The sequence below is a fragment of the Nomascus leucogenys genome, chromosome 6 (assembly GCF_006542625.1).
Source record: "Nomascus leucogenys isolate Asia chromosome 6, Asia_NLE_v1, whole genome shotgun sequence".
Classification (NCBI taxonomy): domain Eukaryota; kingdom Metazoa; phylum Chordata; class Mammalia; order Primates; family Hylobatidae; genus Nomascus; species Nomascus leucogenys.
This window is the reverse complement of record NC_044386.1, coordinates 100,216,469-100,235,992: the sequence shown is the minus strand read 5'-3', so window position 1 is coordinate 100,235,992 and position 19,524 is coordinate 100,216,469. Positions and strand designations below refer to the sequence as shown.

The 19,524-nt window shown below is 40.7% G+C and overlaps 1 protein-coding gene across 1 annotated transcript in view; it reads right to left on the bottom strand.

Moving 5' to 3' along the window:
• Window positions 1-13,096: 13,096 nt before the first annotated feature.
• Window positions 13,097-19,524, bottom strand: part of ABHD17C (abhydrolase domain containing 17C) — a 61,820-nt gene continuing 55,392 nt past the window's right edge. Inside the window, exons 2-3 of the mRNA XM_030814899.1 lie at window positions 19,035-19,214; window positions 13,097-14,570 (exon numbers count right to left, since the gene is read on the bottom strand). Of these exons, the coding sequence (XP_030670759.1) occupies window positions 14,351-14,570; window positions 19,035-19,214 (400 nt within the window). The 3' untranslated portion in view covers window positions 13,097-14,350. The remainder of the gene's footprint in view (window positions 14,571-19,034; window positions 19,215-19,524) is intronic.

The following is a 19,524-nucleotide window of genomic DNA, read 5'->3' as shown; positions in this document are numbered from 1 at the left end:
AATAAATCATCCTTACTTTACAGGTGAGGATGCACAGAGAGGTTAAATACTGTCCCTGTGACACAGCTAGTAGCAGGTGGATCTAAAATTCAAGCTCAGGTAAACAAATGCCACAGATACATGTCGAACCACCCTACCCTCATCCTCCCAAACGCCTAAAGATTTGATGCCTTTAATCACTTTCTCAGCATGTGTTTTTGTTGAGAAAAACAAAATGTGTGTAATACACACTATAAAGTGTGTATTACAATTTAATTTTTTTTATTTGCTCACTTGTTTATTGTCTGTTTCCTCTACTAGAATATAAGCTCCAAGAGGACAGGAGCTTTGTCTGTTCACTGCTGCATCCCTAGAACCAAACTGAGTGTTTAGAACCGGAAACATTTATTGAATTAATGAATGCATGAGTAAATTCTATCCATCAGTCAGCTTGGCAAATAAGGTCTGATTAAAAGAATGTGGGCCAGGTGCGGTGACTCACGCCTGTAACCCCAGCATTTTGGGAGGCTGAGCCAGGTGGATCACCTGAGGTCAGGAGTTTGAGACCAGCCTGGCCAACATGGTGAAAGCCCATCTCTACTAAGAACACAAAAGTTACCTGGGCATGGTGGTAGGTGCCTAACTGATTGCAGACTCCTGGGCTCAAGAGATCTGAGCCCCTAGGCCTCCCAAAGTGCTGGGATTACAGGTGTGAGCCACCCCACCCAGTCTATGCAATCTCTTGTTGGTGGACATTTAGGTTGTCTTCCAGGCTTTCGCTATTAAAGAGTTTTGTATGTCTTACAATGTGAGCGACTTCTGGTTGAAGGTTCTTAATCTTGGCAACACACTGAAATTACCTGAGAGGCATTTGCAAGTGCTGATGCCTGGGGTGCCACCCTCAGAGAGTCCAATTTAATCAGTCTGGAGGGGTTTCCAATGGGCACTTAGGGATTGAAAGCCACTGCTCCAGAAAGGGCCTCTCAGTCTCCAGTGTGTACATAAATCACCCAGGGATACAGGTTTTGACTCAGTAGGTTCATGGTAGGACCTGAGATTCTGTATTTGTGAGAAGCTCCCAGCTGCTGCTGGTCCATGGCCCCACTGAGGGCCAACTACTTGGGGACCTGAGCCAGAAGAATCGCTTGAACCCGGGAGGTGGAGGTTGCAGTGAGCTGAGATCATGCCACTGCACTCCAGCCTGGGCGACAATGCGAGACTCTGTCTCGAGAAAAAAAAAAAAAAAAGAATGTGTATTATATTTTTTATTGTTCTTTATGCACCAAATGGTCCTTTTCTTTTTTCCCCTGAGAGACAGGGTCTCACTATGTTGTGCTGGCTGGTCTTGAACTCCTGGCCTCAGGCGATTGCCCAGTGACCTCAGTCTTCTCTTTTTTAATTGTTCTATTTATTTATTTATTTTTTATTATTTTTTTTCTTGAGACAGAGTCTCACTCTGTTGCCCAGGCTGGAGTGCAGTAGCGTGATCTCAGCTCACTGCAACTTCTGCCTCCCGGGTTCAACTGATTCTCCTGGCTCAACCTCCAGAGTAGCTGGGACTACTGGCACCCACCACCACGCCCTGCTAATTTTTGTAGTTTTTCAGTAGAGACAGGGTTTCGCCATGTTGGCCAGGCTGGTCTCAAACTCCTGACCTCAGGTATCCACCCACCTCCGCCTTCCAAAGTGCTGGGATTACAGGCATGAGGCACCGTGCCTGGCCTCAGTCTGCTCTTTACATATATCTTTTCTTAAATGATTCTGAGAAGTTGATGGTGCTGAAATGGTTCATATGGGAGTGGCAAGAAATTAGAAACTAATTAGAAGCTTCCTAATTAGACACTAATATGTCAACTGGGATATCACTGGGAGGAAGAATCAGTAAATAAAATTCTCTTCAAAGGACAAATGGAGAGAATATATTGATCGTATATAAAGGATTTGTGTCCAGAATATATAAATAATTTCTTCGAAAAAGAAAAATATAGAACACTCTATCAGATAAGTAGTCAAGAGTCATGTACAGACATTTCGCAATATAGAACTTACAAATGACCGTATGTTTCTGAAAAGTTGCTTATTCTCATGTGTAATCAAGAGCATAACATTTCACATCCACTATTTCGGCAAAAATTTACAAAGTTAGAGGATGCCACGTGTGGATAACTAGAACGCCCATCCTCTGTTGGTGGGAGCGTAAATTGGTGCCCTTCCTTTGGAAAATGACTTGGCATTACCTGGTGAAGTTGAACAGGCAGATCCCCAATGACTCAGCAATACTCAGTGGGGCCATGGACCAGCAGCAGCTGGGAGCTTCTCACAAATACAGAATCTCAGGTCCTACCATGAACCTACCAAGTCAAAACCTGTATCCCTGGGTGATTTATGTACACACTGGAGACTGAGAGGCCCTTTCTGGAGCAGTGGCTTTCAATCCCTAAGTGCCCATTGGAAACCCCTCCAGACTGATTAAATTGGACTCTCTGAGGGTGGCACCCCAGGCATCAGCACTTGCAAATGCCTCTCAGGTAATTTCAGTGTGTTGCCAAGATTAAGAACCTTCAACCAGAAGTCGCTCACATTGTAAGACATACAAAACTCTTTAATGGCGAAAGCCTGGAAGACAACCTAAATGTCCACCAACAAGAGATTGCATAGACTGGGTGGGGTGGCTCACACCTGTAATCCCAGCACTTTGGGAGGCCTAGGGGCTCAGATCTCTTGAGCCCAGGAGTCTGCAATCAGCCTGGGCAACATGGCGAAACCCCGTCTCTACAAATAATACAAAAAAATCAGACGGGCATGGTGGTATGGGCCTGTAGTCCTAGCTACTTGGGAGGCTGAGGTGGGAGGATTGATTGAGCCTGGGAGTTGGTCAAGGCTGTAGTGAGCTGAGATGGCGCCACTGCACTCCAGCCTGGACAATAGAACGAGATGGTGTCTCAAAAAGAAAAAAAAACAGATTGCATAGAGTATATTTATACAATGCTACACAGCTATGAATATAAATAAACTAAACTACAGCTGTATGGATTAACATCGACAAATCTAAAAGGCATCATGTGGAGTAAAAGAAGAAAGCAAAAAGGCCAGGCACGGTGGCTCACGCCTGTAATCCCAGCACTTTGGGAGGCCGAGGCAGCTGGATCACGAGGTCAGGAGTTCAAGAGCAGCCTGGCCAAGATGGTGAAACCCTGTCTCACTAAAAATACAAAAATTAGCTGGGCATGGTGGCACATGTTTCAGTCCCAGCTACTCGGGACGCTGAGGCAGGAGGATCGCTTGAACCTGGGAGGCGGAGGTTGCAGTGAGTGGAGATCACGCTGCTGCGCTCCAGCTTGGTGGACTGAGTGAGACTGTGTCTCAAAAAAAAAAAAAGAAGAAAGCAAATGAAGAGTACAGCAGTAGGATTATACTTGTACAAAATCTTAAAGAGCAGATTATATAACATACATACATACCATACATATGTGATATATGCATATGCACATATATACATATACATATATCACATACATTTTTACTATATAGAAAAGAAAACGAGTGAGAGGAAATTCAAGATAGAGGTTATTCTGGAATACAAGAGGAAAGAGAATGTGATTGGGGGAGAACGGGAGAAAGTGAGTTTCTAAGGTCCTGGTAATATTCTATTTCAGGTTCAGTAGTAGGAATATGGGTTCCCCCTGCCTTAAACTGTAAAAATATCTGTTATCCACTTCTTTAGACAAAATGTTAAAATTTTAAATTTAAAAAAAAGTTGTTTAAAGGGCAACTTTCCTGTAAGTTCTTCTGAGCCCCCTTCTTAAATATAACTCAGGCTTCATCAAACATCCTTTTCTGCCCTCTTCTGAGCTGGCTCCCTCGGCCCTTGCTTTGATACCAGCATAGAGAGGGTCCACTTCTTTCCCAAACTGGCTTTTTATTTTAGGGACCCTGGCCCTCTCCAGGTCCCATCCTGGAATGTGCTGGAGGGGCTCAGAAGCCATGTGTGTCTCACAGACCTATCTGCAGGGCACGTGGGAGCCTGAAGAAGGGAGGTCAGGGGGAGTGGGATTCAGACAGAAGACAGTATCTGTGTAGGTCTGGAGGCCCTGGGCCCATCTCCACCCACACCCAGACAGAACCAGACAGGGCCAGGTGTGAACAAGCTGGGGCCAGCCAAATGGTAAATCATTTAGCAGCAGAGTAGTGATTTTAAGTAACAACCTAGTGAGGGCACAGACAGGGTAAACTGTCTTACCCAAGAGTTTTCAAAGTTTTTCTGTTTTGTTCTAAACCCAGACCTCGCCCATCCATTTAATGAGAGGGTCCAAGCCTCCATTACCTCTTGCAAGGTATTTATTTCTACCTACAGAATTTCACCTGATCCTTACTTGACTGTGTAGTCAAGGAATTACTACCATTTCAGAGATAAGGGACAGGCCCAGAGCTGTTAAGGGATTTGTCCAAGGTCACACGGTTCCCATGGCACAAAAACTCCCAGCTAGACCTGCTGTCTCTGCATCCAGGACTCTGTCACTGTCTTGTCTTCTTCTGGGCTTATAAACATTTCTACTGTCCACTCTGGTACATCCAGAGACCCCCTCCTTACTCAAAGAGTTCTAACAAATTCATGCCTCTCCCCGGGATTGACTGTGGGATAAATCCAAGCTCCTTAACCTCTCCATAATCTTCTCTCACAGTTCTCAGAGGCCAAAAATGTTGATTTTTAAAGAACCTGTAAATATCGTCTAGTTCTGTGTTCTTAACCTTTCAGAATCATTGATACCTTCTGCTGGAACTGTGGATTTTCTCCCCAGAAAAATGCCCATAGGTATAGGCATCCAAAGTACGGCATGCAGTTTCAAAGGGGGTCATAGATCCCAAGACTCCTGTTAAGAATTGCAGATTAGGCCAGGCGCAGTGGCTCACGCCTGTAATCCCAGCACTTTGGGAGGCTGAGGCGGGTGGATCACGAGATCAGGAGTTCAAGACCAGTCTGGCCAAGATGCTGAAACCCCGACTCTACTAAAATACAAAAAAAAAAAAAACTTAGCCGGGCGCGGTGGCAGGTACCTGTAATCCCAGCTACTTGGGAGGCTGAGGCAGGAGAATTGCTTGAATCGGAGGGTGGAGGTTACAGTGAGCCAAGATCGCGCCATTGCACTCCAGCCTGGGTGATAGAGAGTGAGACTCCATCTCAAAAAAAAAAAAAAAGAATTGCAGATTAGCTCATCAATGACAGACTGGATAAAGAAAATGTGATACATGTACACCATGGAATACTATGCAGCCATATAAAGGAACAAGATCATATTCTTTGCAGGGACATGGATGAAGCTGGAAGCCATTATCCTCAGCAAACTAATGCAGGAACAGAAAACCAGACACTGCACATTCTTGCTTATAAGTGGTAGCTGAACAATGAGAACACATGGACACAAAGAGGGGAACAACACACACTAGGGCCTGGCAGGGGAGGGTGGTGGGGAAGGAGTAGCATTAGAAAAAAGAGCTAATGCCTGCTGGGCTTAATACCTAGGTGATGGGCTGATAGGTGCAGCAAACCACCATGACACACGTTTACCTATGTAACAAACCTGCACATTCTGCGCATGTATCCCAGAACTTAAAAAATGAAAAAAAATTTTTTAAGAACTACAGATTAAATATGGTGGTTCCTCAAAAATTAAACATAGAATTACCATATGATCCAGCAATTCTATTTCTGGGTCTATACCCCAAAGAATTGAAAGCAGAGTCTCAGACATATTTGCACACCCATGTTCATAGCAGCACTATTCATAATAGCCAAAAGGTATAAATAACCCGAATGTTCACCAATGGATGAAAGGATAAAGAAAATATGGTTGATATGGTTTGGCTCTTTGTCCCCACCCAAATCTCATCTTGTAGCTCCCATAATTCCCACATGTTGTGGGAGGGACCCAGTGGGAGATGATTGACTCATGGGGGCGGGTCTTTCCCATGCTGTTCTCGTGATAGTGAATGGGTCTCACAAGATCCGATGGTTTTAAAAACAGGAGTTACTCTGCCCAAGCTCTCTCTTTGCCTGCTGCCAACGATGTATGATGTGACCTGCTCTTCTTGCCTTTCGCCATGATTGTGAGGCCTCCCCAGCCATGTGGAACTCTTAAGTCCAATAAACCTCTTTCTTTTGTAAATTGCCCAGTCTCTGTTACGTATTTATCAGCAGCATGAAAATGGACTAATACAGTGGTATATACATACAATGGAAACTTATTCAGCCTTAAAAAGGAACAAAATCTATCACATGAATGAATCTTGAAGACATTATGCTAAGTGAAATAGGTCAGACACAAAAGGACGAATACACTTAATGATTCCACACATATGAGATACCTAGAGTGGTCAAATTTATAGAGACGGAAAGTAGAATGGTGGATGCCAGGGGCTTGGGTGACAGGGGAATGGGGAGTTAGTGCTTAGTGGGTACAGAGTTTCAGTTTGGGATGATGAAAAATTTCTAGAGATGGATAGTGGTGATGGTCGCGCAACAATGTGAGCGTACTTAATGCCCCTGAACTGGCACACCTAAAAAAGGTTTAAAAGGTAAATTGTATGTTATGTATGTCTTACCATACACACATAAAAGAACTGCAGATGGAATGGACCCCTTACTTCACACAAGAGGATTCTGAGGCCCAGGCAGTGGCCAGGGTCTCTGGCTGAAAAGGAACAGGGTCAGGAGCAGGCGGGCCTCCTGCACCAGGGCTGCTTCCTGGCCCTCTGCCTGGAACCCATCCAGCAGGGCAAGCTCCGGGCAAGTTCCAATGGGAAATGCCTGTGTCTCCTGTTGAAATCCCAATGGGCAAAGCCTCAGATGGAAGTATTAGAGCTGGACAGAGTGAAATGCGGTATTTATATGCACTTCATTTATTGGCTGCATAACCCTCACACACAGCAGGAGGCGATTTGCCCCGAATACTTGTTCTTTTTAGTAAAAGCAGCATTTTCTGGGGGAGTTAGATAGTGCCATCCAGTGGTGTTCCAGAAAAAATTATGATAACAAAGGCTCTTACTGATACCATTTTATATAACTACTTCACATGAATCCTGAAGAATGGGTTTGGACATTCCTCTTTGTAAAGGCATATTAAGGAGACACTTAGAAGGCCAGGTGTGGTGGCTCATGCCTGTAATCACAGCACTTTGGGAGGCCAAGGCAGGAGGATCACTTGAGGCCAGGAGTTTGAGACCAGTCTGGGCAACATAGTGAGATCCCCACCTCTACGAAAAATGAAAAAATTAGCTGGGTGTGATGGCACACACCTGTGGTCCCAGCTACACGTGATGCTGGGGCAGACGGATTGCTTGAGCCCAAGAGTTTGAGGCTGCAGTGAACTAGGATCACACCACTGTGCTTCAGCCTGAGTGACAGAGCAAGACCCTATTTCTAAAAAAAAAAAAAAAAATTTTAAGATTTTCAAGATACATTGTTATGTGATAAAAGTGAATACCAAATAGTTCATGTGTATGACTTCCCCCCACTGCTTCCTGCACCTCCTCCACACCCCTAAACTTGGACAAACAGCTGACTATGCACCAAAATGTTAACAGAGGCACATTTCTGTTGATGAGATTCAACTGCCTCTCTTTTTTTTTTTCTTTTAAGAGATAGAGTCTCACTCTGTCACCCAGGCTGGAGTGCAGTGGCGTGATCATAGCTCACTGCAGCCTCAAATTCCTGGGCTCAAGTGATCCTCTGGCCTCAGCCTCCTGAGTAGCTGGGATTACAGGTGCGAGCCACCACGCCTAGCTCTTGAAAATATTTCCATGTCACTAAATGCTATTCTATGGCATTATCTTTTATGGTTGCAGAGTAATTCGTTGTATAAACATAATAATTAAATCCCTATGGCTGAAAACAGATTGAGAGCTTTCACTGTTACTAAGAGCAGAGCAGTAATTATCCCATATAATTCTATCTCATCTTGATTATTTCCTAAGGCTAAATTCCTAGAAACAATGAGTTAGATTAAATGAACACTGTTAGGATTTTTGAGTCAAGGTGTACTTTAGAAAGTTTGTACCTATGTGATATATAAAGTTAACGGCGTCATTTTAGAGAACCCATTTATCTACACCCTCATCACCAATGGGTATTATATTTTAAATATTTATACCAAGTTCATAATTTAAAATGAAATTTTACTATTTAAATCTGTAGTTGTTTGCTATATTTGATTATTTAATTAAATTTATATGATTATTACAGACAACAATCTCTTATGAACAATCTCTTCATGTCCTATACTCTTTTACACATGGAGTGTCTGAATCATTGGATAACTGAGTATATTTTTACGTTGTCTATCATATGCTTTGTAATGTTTTACTCCAAATTTGTCATTAGAGTATGCTATTTTTAATATGAAAGTTTTATATTTTAAATAAACCAAATCTAAAAATTTATTCCTTTGAGGTTTCAAGATTCATTTTGTCACCAATTATTTTATTAATCTCTGTTATTAATTCTAAATCATCATTCAATTGTTTCTCTTGGGTGTTACTGCATGAGATATACATATCTCATTCTTTTTTTCTTTTTTTAAACCATTTTATTTTACTTTATTTATTTTTTGAGACAGGGTCAGCCTCTGTCACCCAGGCTGGAGTGCAGTGGTGCAATTTTGGCTCACTGCAACCTCCCAGGTTCAAGCCATCCTCCCAAGTAGCTGGGATTATAGGCATGTGCCACCATGCCCGGCTAAATTTTTCTTGTCTTAATACATGGCTATAACTTCTGGAATTATATGAACCACAAAGAAACTATTTATATTAATAATATAATTATTAAGTATATTAATGATAACTGCGATGAGCAGGGGAGGACAGAATATGGAGACAGCACTTGGGAGGGGCATTAATCTAGAGTCAGGTGTCAGGCAAGGCTTTCTACACTACAGAATTGGAAGGATGGAGGCTTTTGAATCTTGAAATTTCTCACGTGGAATTCTTTATTCTGGTAAGGTATATATCTCCACCTTTTTCATCTTCAGTTATTCTGGCTATTTTTGGCCCTTTGTTCTTCCATACAAATTTCAGAATCACAAATTTCTAGAGTCAGGGTCCAGAAATAAACCTGTTGGGATGTTGATTGGAATCATATTAACCCCACAGATCTATTTTGGAGGCACTGATATATTTAAATAGTGAGACCTCTTATCCATAAACATGGTATATCTCTAATTTAGGTCTTCTTTCATGTCTTTCAAAAATAACTTTTTCTCCTGAATGTGTCTTGTGCATGGTGTGTCAGTCTCAGGTATTTAATGTTTTTTAATACTATTATAAGTGGCATTTTTCTTTTCTATGGCTTATTATTTTTCCTGATTATGGAAATAAGGTAGATTTTTGTATATTGATTTCGTATCTAGCAACCTAAACTCTTATTAAATCTAATAATTTATAGATACTTTCAGGTTTTCTACATAGACAATCATAACGTGAAAGTAAGTTTTTTTCATTTTTTATAATTTTTATTAAGGTATGTATACTTTACATATAAAATCTATCCATTTTATATGTACATTTGAATGATTTCTGACAAGTTTAGTGAGTTGTGCAACCATCACAATAGTTTGGATTTACAGCATATTCACTGCCTCTTCTTTTCCATGTCTTCTATCTTTTTACCTTTTTCACCCTACTGAACTTGCTAGAATTTTTTGTGTAACTTTGAAGAGAGTGAGGGTAGTGGATATTATCTTTAATTTCCAATCTAAAGTAGCATAATGCTTCTGATGTTTTGCCTCTGGTATAATGCTTATTATGTTTTGGGATAATCTCTCTATATAAAAGTTTCCCCCTATTCCTTGTTTAATAAGAGTTCTTTTTTTTTTTTTTTAACTTAAATGGGACATTGAATTCCAGAAAATATTTTCTCTGTGCCTATTGAAATGATCCTACAAATTTGCCCTAAAAGAAGATAGTTTCCAAGTAGATCTTCTGCCTTGGAGGGCGCTCTAGGTTTTGTTCACTGCTCTGAGATTCACCAGACCGGAAAACCAGTGTTCAGATTAAACCAGTCCAGCAAATTCCTTCAAAGAGAAAACTAGTTTCAGTGCTCCTCCTTCCTGTCAGTTCTTATCTTTACTTTGCATTTGGCCTGCACACAGGTCTTATTTTCTTGACAGTTCATGCATCTGTTTAGATTTTTACCATTTCATTCAGTAGTGTTAGTTGTTTTCAGTGGAAGGGGTGGTTCACATCCCAGGACCATCACAAAGCAGAAAACAGAAGTCACGAGATCTTCTAGGTTCATTATTGCACTGAGTATGTTTTCTGTGTTACTATTCTAAGTGAGGTATTATTGTAAGTGAGGTCTTTTGCCATGATATTTCCTAACTAGTTACTACTAGTAAACAGAAAGTAACATTATCTCCTAATGTTGTGTTTGTATAACTAGAATTTGATCATGCTATTTGTTCTTTTGATAGAGGATTGATTTTGCAGTATTTTGTTTAGCACTTTTGCCTCTGTACGTGAGCTCCACTTTAGTCTCTGAGTATGAATGGATGTGTGCATGCATGCACCTTTGGAACTGTTAATATACTATGGAATGATTTCTTAATAGTTTGAAGGAATTTATTCTTATAACTGCCTGGACCTAGTATACTTTTTTGAAGATAATTTGGTGCTTGCTTTCCCCTAGTTCTTCAAATGTTATTGTTCTATTCTCTTTTGAGAGCTTCATCTTAAGTAGCTCTGCTGTCAGTAGTACAATTTACAGTGCTTTACAAAGCACAAAATGCCGGGTGTGGAGGCTCACACCTGTAATCCCAGCACTTTGTGAGGCCAAGGTAGGAGGATCACTTGAGGCCAGGAGTTTGAGACCAGCCTGGGCAACATGGCGAAACCCCGTCTCTACAAAAAACATAAAAATTAGCCAGGCACGGTGGCTAATTCGGGAGGCTGAGATGGGAGGATCGGGAGGTTGAGGTTGCAGTGAGCCATGATCACATCACTGCATTCCAGCCTGGGCAACAGAGTGAGACCCTGTGTCAAAAATAAAGCAAAAAATGGACAGTATTTGCATAGCCATGATTTCATTTAATGACTATGTGCCCTAAGTGTGGTCAACAAGGGGGAAAAAAAGCATCAGAGGCCCAGAGAAATTAGGGAATGAGGTCAAAATCACCCAGCTTGGATACAAAGACAGATTAGATATGGTCCTAACCCTCTCTCTCTCTGAAAAGGCTCACCTGAAAAAGACCAGAACAGACAGACCCTCCTCATGTGTTTGCACTTTCAAGTCCTAGTTCTAAGAAAGGGCAGTAGCAGGTACCTATAGAAAGGGAGCACTGAGAGAGGGGGCATTCAATTTTCAACTTGAACCCAAGATGATCCCTCACATCAAGAAGACACACCTTGCCCTGTTCTGGGCAGGCTAATACACTTGTGATCATTTCCTGAAGTGATCAAGTCCCCGAAGTCTATAGATTCTATATTCCTCCTCCACACACCAAGAGTCACAGAAATGTTCCCAAAAAGAGTATTTTGACAATTCATTTGTCCTTTCAAATCTTTGATTTTCACATTCAAAATTCAGTCTTGAACAAGAGTGCTAACAGGTTTTTTTGTTTTTTAAACCACAGACTCATTCTATTTTGAGACAGTAGCAATCATCCCATTCTTGTTTTCAAACGACGCAACAATGATTTAAATTAGGATTTGAGATTTTCATGCAATTATAATGACTGATCCAAATCTGTATTACTCTGCTTAATTTTAGGGATCATAAAGCGTAATAATAATCAACAGAATGAATAATAATATGGTCACAATATCTTGCTCTGAATGTTACTTCTAGGCCTTTAATAGTTACAAGGATTTTCACAAGTTTAAGACATGAATTCATATATTAGAAATAATACATATACCTTCTCTGTACTTTGCAAGGACTTCAGGTAGCCACTTAATTTCTCCTTCTTGACTAGGGAGAAAGAAATAGTAAGGCACTCAGAAAGGAGACGCTTCCTCACTTAGTGGAAACCAAACACTTGGAATCCGGCCCCAGGTCTGAATGGAGAACAGCTCTAGAAAAAGCCTGCAGCTCAGGAGGGGTGTCTCTCAGAAACCAATAGAGGACTTCTCCCTGGGATTCCCACTGTTACCACACATGCAGTTCTCAGAGGAATGCTGTTCCCACGCCAAACCCTGGCAAAAGGTGAAGAAACTCCCCTCCTCAGTTTTGGGAAAGCATGAGCTGCTTCCAGTGGATACAAACCATCCACATCAAGTGACAAAACCAATGAAGCAAAAGGCTTTGCCACCTTAGTTTCTGTTATTGTCAATCTTATCATTTCCCGATATTTGGCTGACGAAAGGAAATTTACTAAATAGTTTAGGAGAAAAAAGGGAGGTAATGATTACAGAAGATGCAAGCAGCACTCAAATAGAATCAGAAATCAGGTCTCTGGCAACCCTGGTCCGCTGCTCTCTGGCCCCAAAGGCAGTTCATTGCTTGTGCTTTCTTCCCGCCTAGGTCTCCCAGACTTCTGGGACAGGCATCACCACTGAAGTTTGCTGATGCCCCCTCAGGTAAGCCAGCCCCACCCCCCTGATTCAAGATCAGGAAGTAGCCGGCATATGCATGTGTGCACACATTCACATGTGCATACTCTTAACGTCTTCATACCTTCCTGACCACCACTTCCTCCTAATGCACCCTCAGGAGAGTGCGTTCCAAGAGTTGAAAACTAGCATCCCTCAGTTGCTCTTTTCTGCTCAGGTGGTTAAAGGGCTGAAAACTACGGAACACACCTGTTTCAGGCTTCCCAAAAAAAGAGGCACTGTCCTTCCTCTGAGCCAGGTCACAATGAGGTCACCTTCATCAGTTTTGTTTCATAGCCAGAATCCACTGCATCCTCTATTTAGGTATCATCTGCACTTTACTGTTATATGCTTTATATCCTGGCTTCTTCCAAAAGTAATCCAAGGCCTTTTATAGAACAAAACCATATACCTTGAGAAAGATGGTGCAGTTTGAAAGCCTCAAGGGTTTCTTCTTACTTTAAGACAACAAGTTGTTTTCTTATTCACTATTTTCTTTGATGGGGAGAGGAAGAAAAAAACTGCACAAGCCCACACATTCTGATCCATGCATCCTTTATTCCATTACCAACCACTGTGCTGCATCCAAGCAACAGTACACAAACTGGCAATCAACCGCAGTCCAGTTGTACAACGATCTGAGGCTTACAGTACATTTAAGGCTTTTAAATTTGGAAAAAAAAATTAAAACCAAAGAACCCCCAAATCCAACCCCTAACCAATGCAAGTAGTATAGCAATGTTACGCATCTCCTATTTCTGATGCTTATTTGGCGCAACCTCCAGTGTCAAAACCCAAATAATTCCTAAACTAAAAAGATTAGTTTAGTGAAATTTTAATTACATAAATTCTTCAAAGCATAAACTTGGAATTTTTGTCTTGGAAATGTTATAAAATTTTTAATAGCAAAACATAGGAATAAAAACATATTAACAAAATGTATTCAATCATTTACATTACAAACAAGGAATTTGCAGTTCATTGTTGTAGCCTGACAAAAGAAATCATATCTACCATTAAGAATCTATGCACAACGTGATTGCAAATATGTACAGTACTTTAAAAAAGCCTACAAGGAGGACTTTACAGAAGGAAAGTCGGCTAGGCTCTTTGTTAAACCAACCAGACAATCAAAATATTAAAACTCTGTTGGCTAGTAATAAATTTACACTTAAAAAAACCCCTAGTTTCTTTTTGTTTAAGAATATTCCAGTTATATTTATATGGTTACAGTTGATGAAGCTGTACATGATAGTTCCAGTAAATTATACCCTTCAGTTCATTTGTCCGGGGAAAGATCAGCATGTTAACAAAAAATAATAAAGGAATTTTCACCACACTAGCTTTCCAGTTACACTACCACAGCTTCACAAATGGATTGAACCCATGGATCCAGTGGCAGAAAGAGAGCTGCATGTCAAATACTGAGAACATTGGTGGAGACAGGGGCAAGTCCTGCATGAATGTCAGAAATGATGGGTAAGGTTGAGAAACAGATGCGAGGCTACTTTATACAGCACTAAAAAATTGTCCCTACATTCAGCTCTCATTCCCATTCCCGCACGGTAATGAAGCTGGGAATCACGACTGTTCAGTTTAACGTGTTGTGTGAATTAGCAGAACCACCTCTAGATACAAAAGACTGAGATTTCATCAGCTCTTTGATTAGAACACCCTAAAGGCTGGGCACTTCTTCATGGTTATCAAGCCTTTACAGCTACCCAGTTAAAGCATGTGCAAAACAGAGGACTCTTCTGTTCACAGTAAATGAGGTAAGATCAAGTTGTTGTCTTCAGGAATTAGGAAGTTCGTGAGATATGAACTGTTTTAGTCTTTCTAGGTATTGTGCATAAAGCTCTATGTCATTATGCCCAGCCCCTTCAACCCAGAGGGGCTCCACGGCTCGGGGACAGCGCTCGTACATTGCTAGGCCATGGGAGAAATCAATGACCTCATCCTCTGTACCGTGAATGACCAACACAGGAGAGGTGACTTTAGATATCTTGTCAATGCTGCAAAACAGAAAGGGGGGAGGCAGAAAGAGGACTCCATTAGTTATGCTCACAGACAATACACATTGCATTTAATGATGTTAATAAATCTCCACAGGCAGGGAAATAACACCGCGGGTTTTGTTTGTTTGTTTTGTTTTGTTTTGTTTTTAAATTAAGGACTTTATCTTTTAAAGCAGTTTTAGGTTCACAGCATAATTGAGAGGAAGGTACAGAGATTTCCCAGATACCTCCTTGTCCCCACACATGCACAGCCTCCCCGATTATCAATATCCCCTACCACAGCAGTACATTTGATGAACCTACATTAACATATCATAACAGTATGGCTTTTTCTTGCTTTATTTTTTTCTGGTAATTTAGTTTTTTTTCTTAAATCAACTTTGCATTTTAGAATAATTTTGAATTTGCAGGAAAGGTGTAAAGATAATACAGTGTATACAAAAATCAGCCAGGCATGGTGGCACATGCCTGTAATCTCAGCTACTCGGAAGACTGAGGCAGGAGAATTGCTTGAACTGGGAGTGGGTGGTTGCAGTGAGCTGAGATCGCGCCACTGCACTCCAGCCTGGGCAACAGAGTGAGACTCTGTCTCAAAAAAAAGAAAAGAAAAGAAAAGAAAAAGATAATACAGTGCCCCGACATACTCCTAACACATTTCCTATAAGGTTAACATTGTACATTACCGTGATACATCTGTCAAAACTAAAACACCAACGTGGGTGCATTACTATGAACTAAACTCCAGACTTTATTTGGATTTCACTAGTTTTTCCACTAATGTCCTTTTTCTGTTCCAGGATCCAAACAATAATACCACACTGCATTTGGCTGTTGTGTTTGTTAAAGTATTTTATTAAAGACAGAACTCTTCAGAGCATCAGACTAGCAAACTAGTAACTACTATTTTTATATATTATTTTGTATATTATTTTTAGATATTTTTATATTTATATATTATTTTATATATTATTTTTCAAGAGAATTTTAAAAAGGGCCAGAACTTAACATATCAAATGAATGTCTCTTTGGAAAGCTGGACACTTAATCTGCTGCCACTCAAGTCTTCAGAATTCTGAAAGCTACCATCAGAATTGACTCAAAGATACACACCCCATTTCATAAAAGCAAGCACCTCGTTTAAAAAAAATAAAAACTGTACTATTTAGCTTGAAAACTTAATGTAATGCCTAGATTTTATTCCAAATGACTTCTCTACAAAAATCAAATCTACTCTCAAAGGATGAATATTTGAGGATCTTGAAAACAATATGCTTCAGGCTCTGAAAGCATATCCAAAAGAGGAATCCAAAAGACTTAAGCATTGGTTGAGCTGGGTGTGTAGGCGACTTCTCTGATCGGGATATCGGGATAACAGTCATTTCATCCACAAATAAATCAAGAGAAATGGCTCTCTCTCCATTCTGTCCTGCCAAAGAGCCTCTTGTAGTTTACTTCTCTTTCCATATTTGATCCTAGTCGAAGTTACAAAAGGATACCAATTAGTACTATTTGTGGGAATCTTTTTGTTAAAAGTAACAGCTAACATTTTTAAAACATTTACCATAGCCGGGTGCTTTGCACTTAACACACAAAATCTCTTTTAATATTTAATGAAACACAGTGAGAGGAATGACCACCTCTGTTTTATCAAGGAGGAAACTGAAGCTCAGAGAGATTATTAAATAACAGGAATGAGGTCGTGGAGATAATAAAGAGCTCTAACATCAATTACACATTCCAAAGATCTACAAACAACTGTCATCTAGCCTTTATTAAAAACTCAGGAAGCCGCGGACCATTTCAAGACATCCCAGAAAGATCGCAAAACCTCATCAGCCATGTAATTTGCAAAGATCAGAGCCACTGTGGCAGTATTCAATTATGCACATTAGAAATCTTATTTGGAAACCTGCTTTCCCCCTATATTTAATTTTAAAGTGACTTCCTTTAAGAGAGTTCAATTATACTCAATTAAAAAGATATTTACTCAACAGTTACAATGGGCCTGGGACTATGCTCCACGCTGTAGCTTAGGAGAATCTCCACTGCCTGCAGGGTGTATTTAAAGTTGACTGCCATCATCTGATCCCAAGTGTGAAGGAGGTAAAAGAAAATAAACTACAAATGAAATACTAATCTGTATTCTTTTTCCTTTTTTAAAAATTTGTTTTAATATTAAAAGGAAATGTGAAAGTATCCTCCTTTAAGGAGAGGGACACAGATGATTCTGCCATTTGGCAACAATGGACATACTAAGAAAATGTTTACCAAATTCAAATTCAATTCATGATGAAAGTCAATGCAACCATTAATGGTTTGAAATCTATCATATTAATAATTTATGGCATTAAATACGAGGATTTGTCTCCCTTGTTGTCTCCAATCACCAGCCTTTTAAAAAATTTTTTTAAGAGACAGGGTCTTGCTCTGTTGCCCAAGCTGGAGTAAAATAGTATAATCCTAGCTCACTGCCACCTCAAAGTCCTGGGCTCAAGGAATCTTCCCACCCCAGCCTCCTGAGGAGCTGGGACTATAGATGTGTACCACTATGGCTGGCTAACTTGTTAATCTTTTTCTGTAGTGACAGGATCTTGCTGTGGTGTTGCCCAGGTTGGTCTTGTACTCCTGGTCTCAAATGATACTCCGGCCTTGGCCTCAAAAAGTGCTGGCATTACAGGTGTAAGCCACTGTGCCTGTCCTCCAATTACTGACCTTAATTCAATAAATTACTTAACCTCTCATTTCCTCATCTGTAAAATGAGCACAGTAATTGGACAAACATCTTTTTTTTTTTTCTTTGGAGACAGAGTCTTGCTCTGTCACCTAGGCTGGAGTGAAGTGGTGCGATCTCTGCTCACTGCAACCTCCGCCTCCTGGGTTCAAGCAATTCTCATGCCTCAGCCTCCTCAGTAGCTGGGATTACAGGCGTGCACCACCATGCTCGTCTAATTTTTTTTTTTTGTATTTTTAGTAAAGACGGGGTTTCACCATGTTACCCAGGCTGGTTTCAAACTCCCGAATTCTGGCAATCCACCCTCCTCAGCCTCCCAAAGTACTGGGATTACAGGCGTGAGCAATCGTGCTCGGCTGACAACTTCTTAAGACTCTTGTAAAGATGAAGGGGGACCATGAACATGAAATGCATAGCCCGATACTTGCCATACCAAATAAACTCAGATAAGATTAGTTGCTAATTTGTTGTTAATCATTTAAAATTTGTTGGGATGGCTGTATTTTAAGGTATATGCTAATTTAAAAGCCAGGAAAAAAAAAAAACCTATTAGTTTTGTTGCCAGGGTAACTCCCCGCATTGCTTCCCACAAACATGCTAAGTATCCGTCTTTCAGCAAACTGGCCTCTCATTACCAATTCAGCACAAATAAGGCCACATTTGAGAGGCACATTAGCCCTACTTAGCATTCCCAGCCACGCCACTAGAAATTTGCAGTGCAACTTTCCCATGAAGCCAAATCTCATTGAATCCTGGTACAAACTGCACAAAACTGAAGTTCACCCAAGGTGTTAACAGAAGGTTCCCTTCTGTGAAAGGAGACAGTCTGTATAATAGATGTTTATGTAACCAAACGATGATCTTTTATTTTTTTTCCAGTAATAGCAGGATGAAAGCAATTAATGGGTCAATCAAAAACCCTAAAGCTATGTCTTCTTTCTGCTGGGGTTTTTCTATAAAATGGCAACATAAGCTGGGCCAGTCCTGGGGTAACAATCCTAGGCCCCTTTAGCAAGCACTGTGGGAAAGGCGTAAGGGGCAAAATATTTTGTATTAAAAATACTTTCCTCATGCAGGCACCTCTGCAGGAGTGAGATCTTCTGGTCAAAGTGGTAGAGCAGAATAAGGGGTGGCAGGTGAGTTTGTTCATTTATACCATTCCTGCGGCTATTTACTGAAGATTAAAGCCTGGCTTGTCAAGTAACTCACTTTGCCTTTATTCTTCTATTTACAAAGATTAACTGAGCATGGTACCTTTTCCCTTACCTGTACTGTCCAACTGAAAAAGTAAGAGAAATTTCTAAACTGTGCTTGCTTGAAGTTTTTGAGTGTCTACACCACCAGTTGCCCCATCACATATACTGTATGCAGCTCAAGATTCAACAAGAAGTGTCTCTGAATGAATGAGCGAGTGCTGAACTGTAAGTTCCTTTAGGATGTATGGGTGCTGTTAAAAATCCTGTATATTAGAGCTCAATCAATTAACCCTAGGCGTCAGTATACTCAAGGTCCTTATACATCATCTGGGAGATTTTCACAAGTGAGTCAGGCCTGGGAGGATAAAATCTCTGGATAATGTGTGTCATATTTGCTCCCACATGCCCTGTGGCACCCAGCACAGGGTCTGACGTATGGCTGCATTCAATAAATATTTACACAGCTAATGGGAGCATCAGATATAAACATGGTCATTGGCTGACTTACCACTTGTTGGACAAGCATGAACTTACCTGGGGAAAGCATCAAAACAGTATGTTTTCCTGGTATCCGGAAAAGCCACACGCAAACCAGACATCAGAGGGGAATGGAGAATTACCGCTGCGCATTCATACCTCGAGGCCAAGTCTACCGTGGGGACAGTCCCAATGCTCTGACCATAGAGGATAATGTTCTCGGGACTCACGCCATACCTGGAGAAATCAGAGGTTGTATGCCATTAGCTAAGGTATGAAGAAAGAGAGAAAGGGACAGAGAAACCCGTATCTTAAAGCCATTAAATTCCCACATCCACCAGCTTAAAACCGTATCATCTAACTTGTATACTTTAGTTTAAGATGAATGTGAGCCTGACAAAAACAAATGTTAGGGGCCTGTTTTGGTACTAAGTGACTATGATTCTGCCTTCCACAACATTTGCAAAAAACAATAAACATGATATTATTTTTCTGGCTAATTAAATATATGCTTTATAAATTTCATTTCAGTAGCTACAGAGATGGT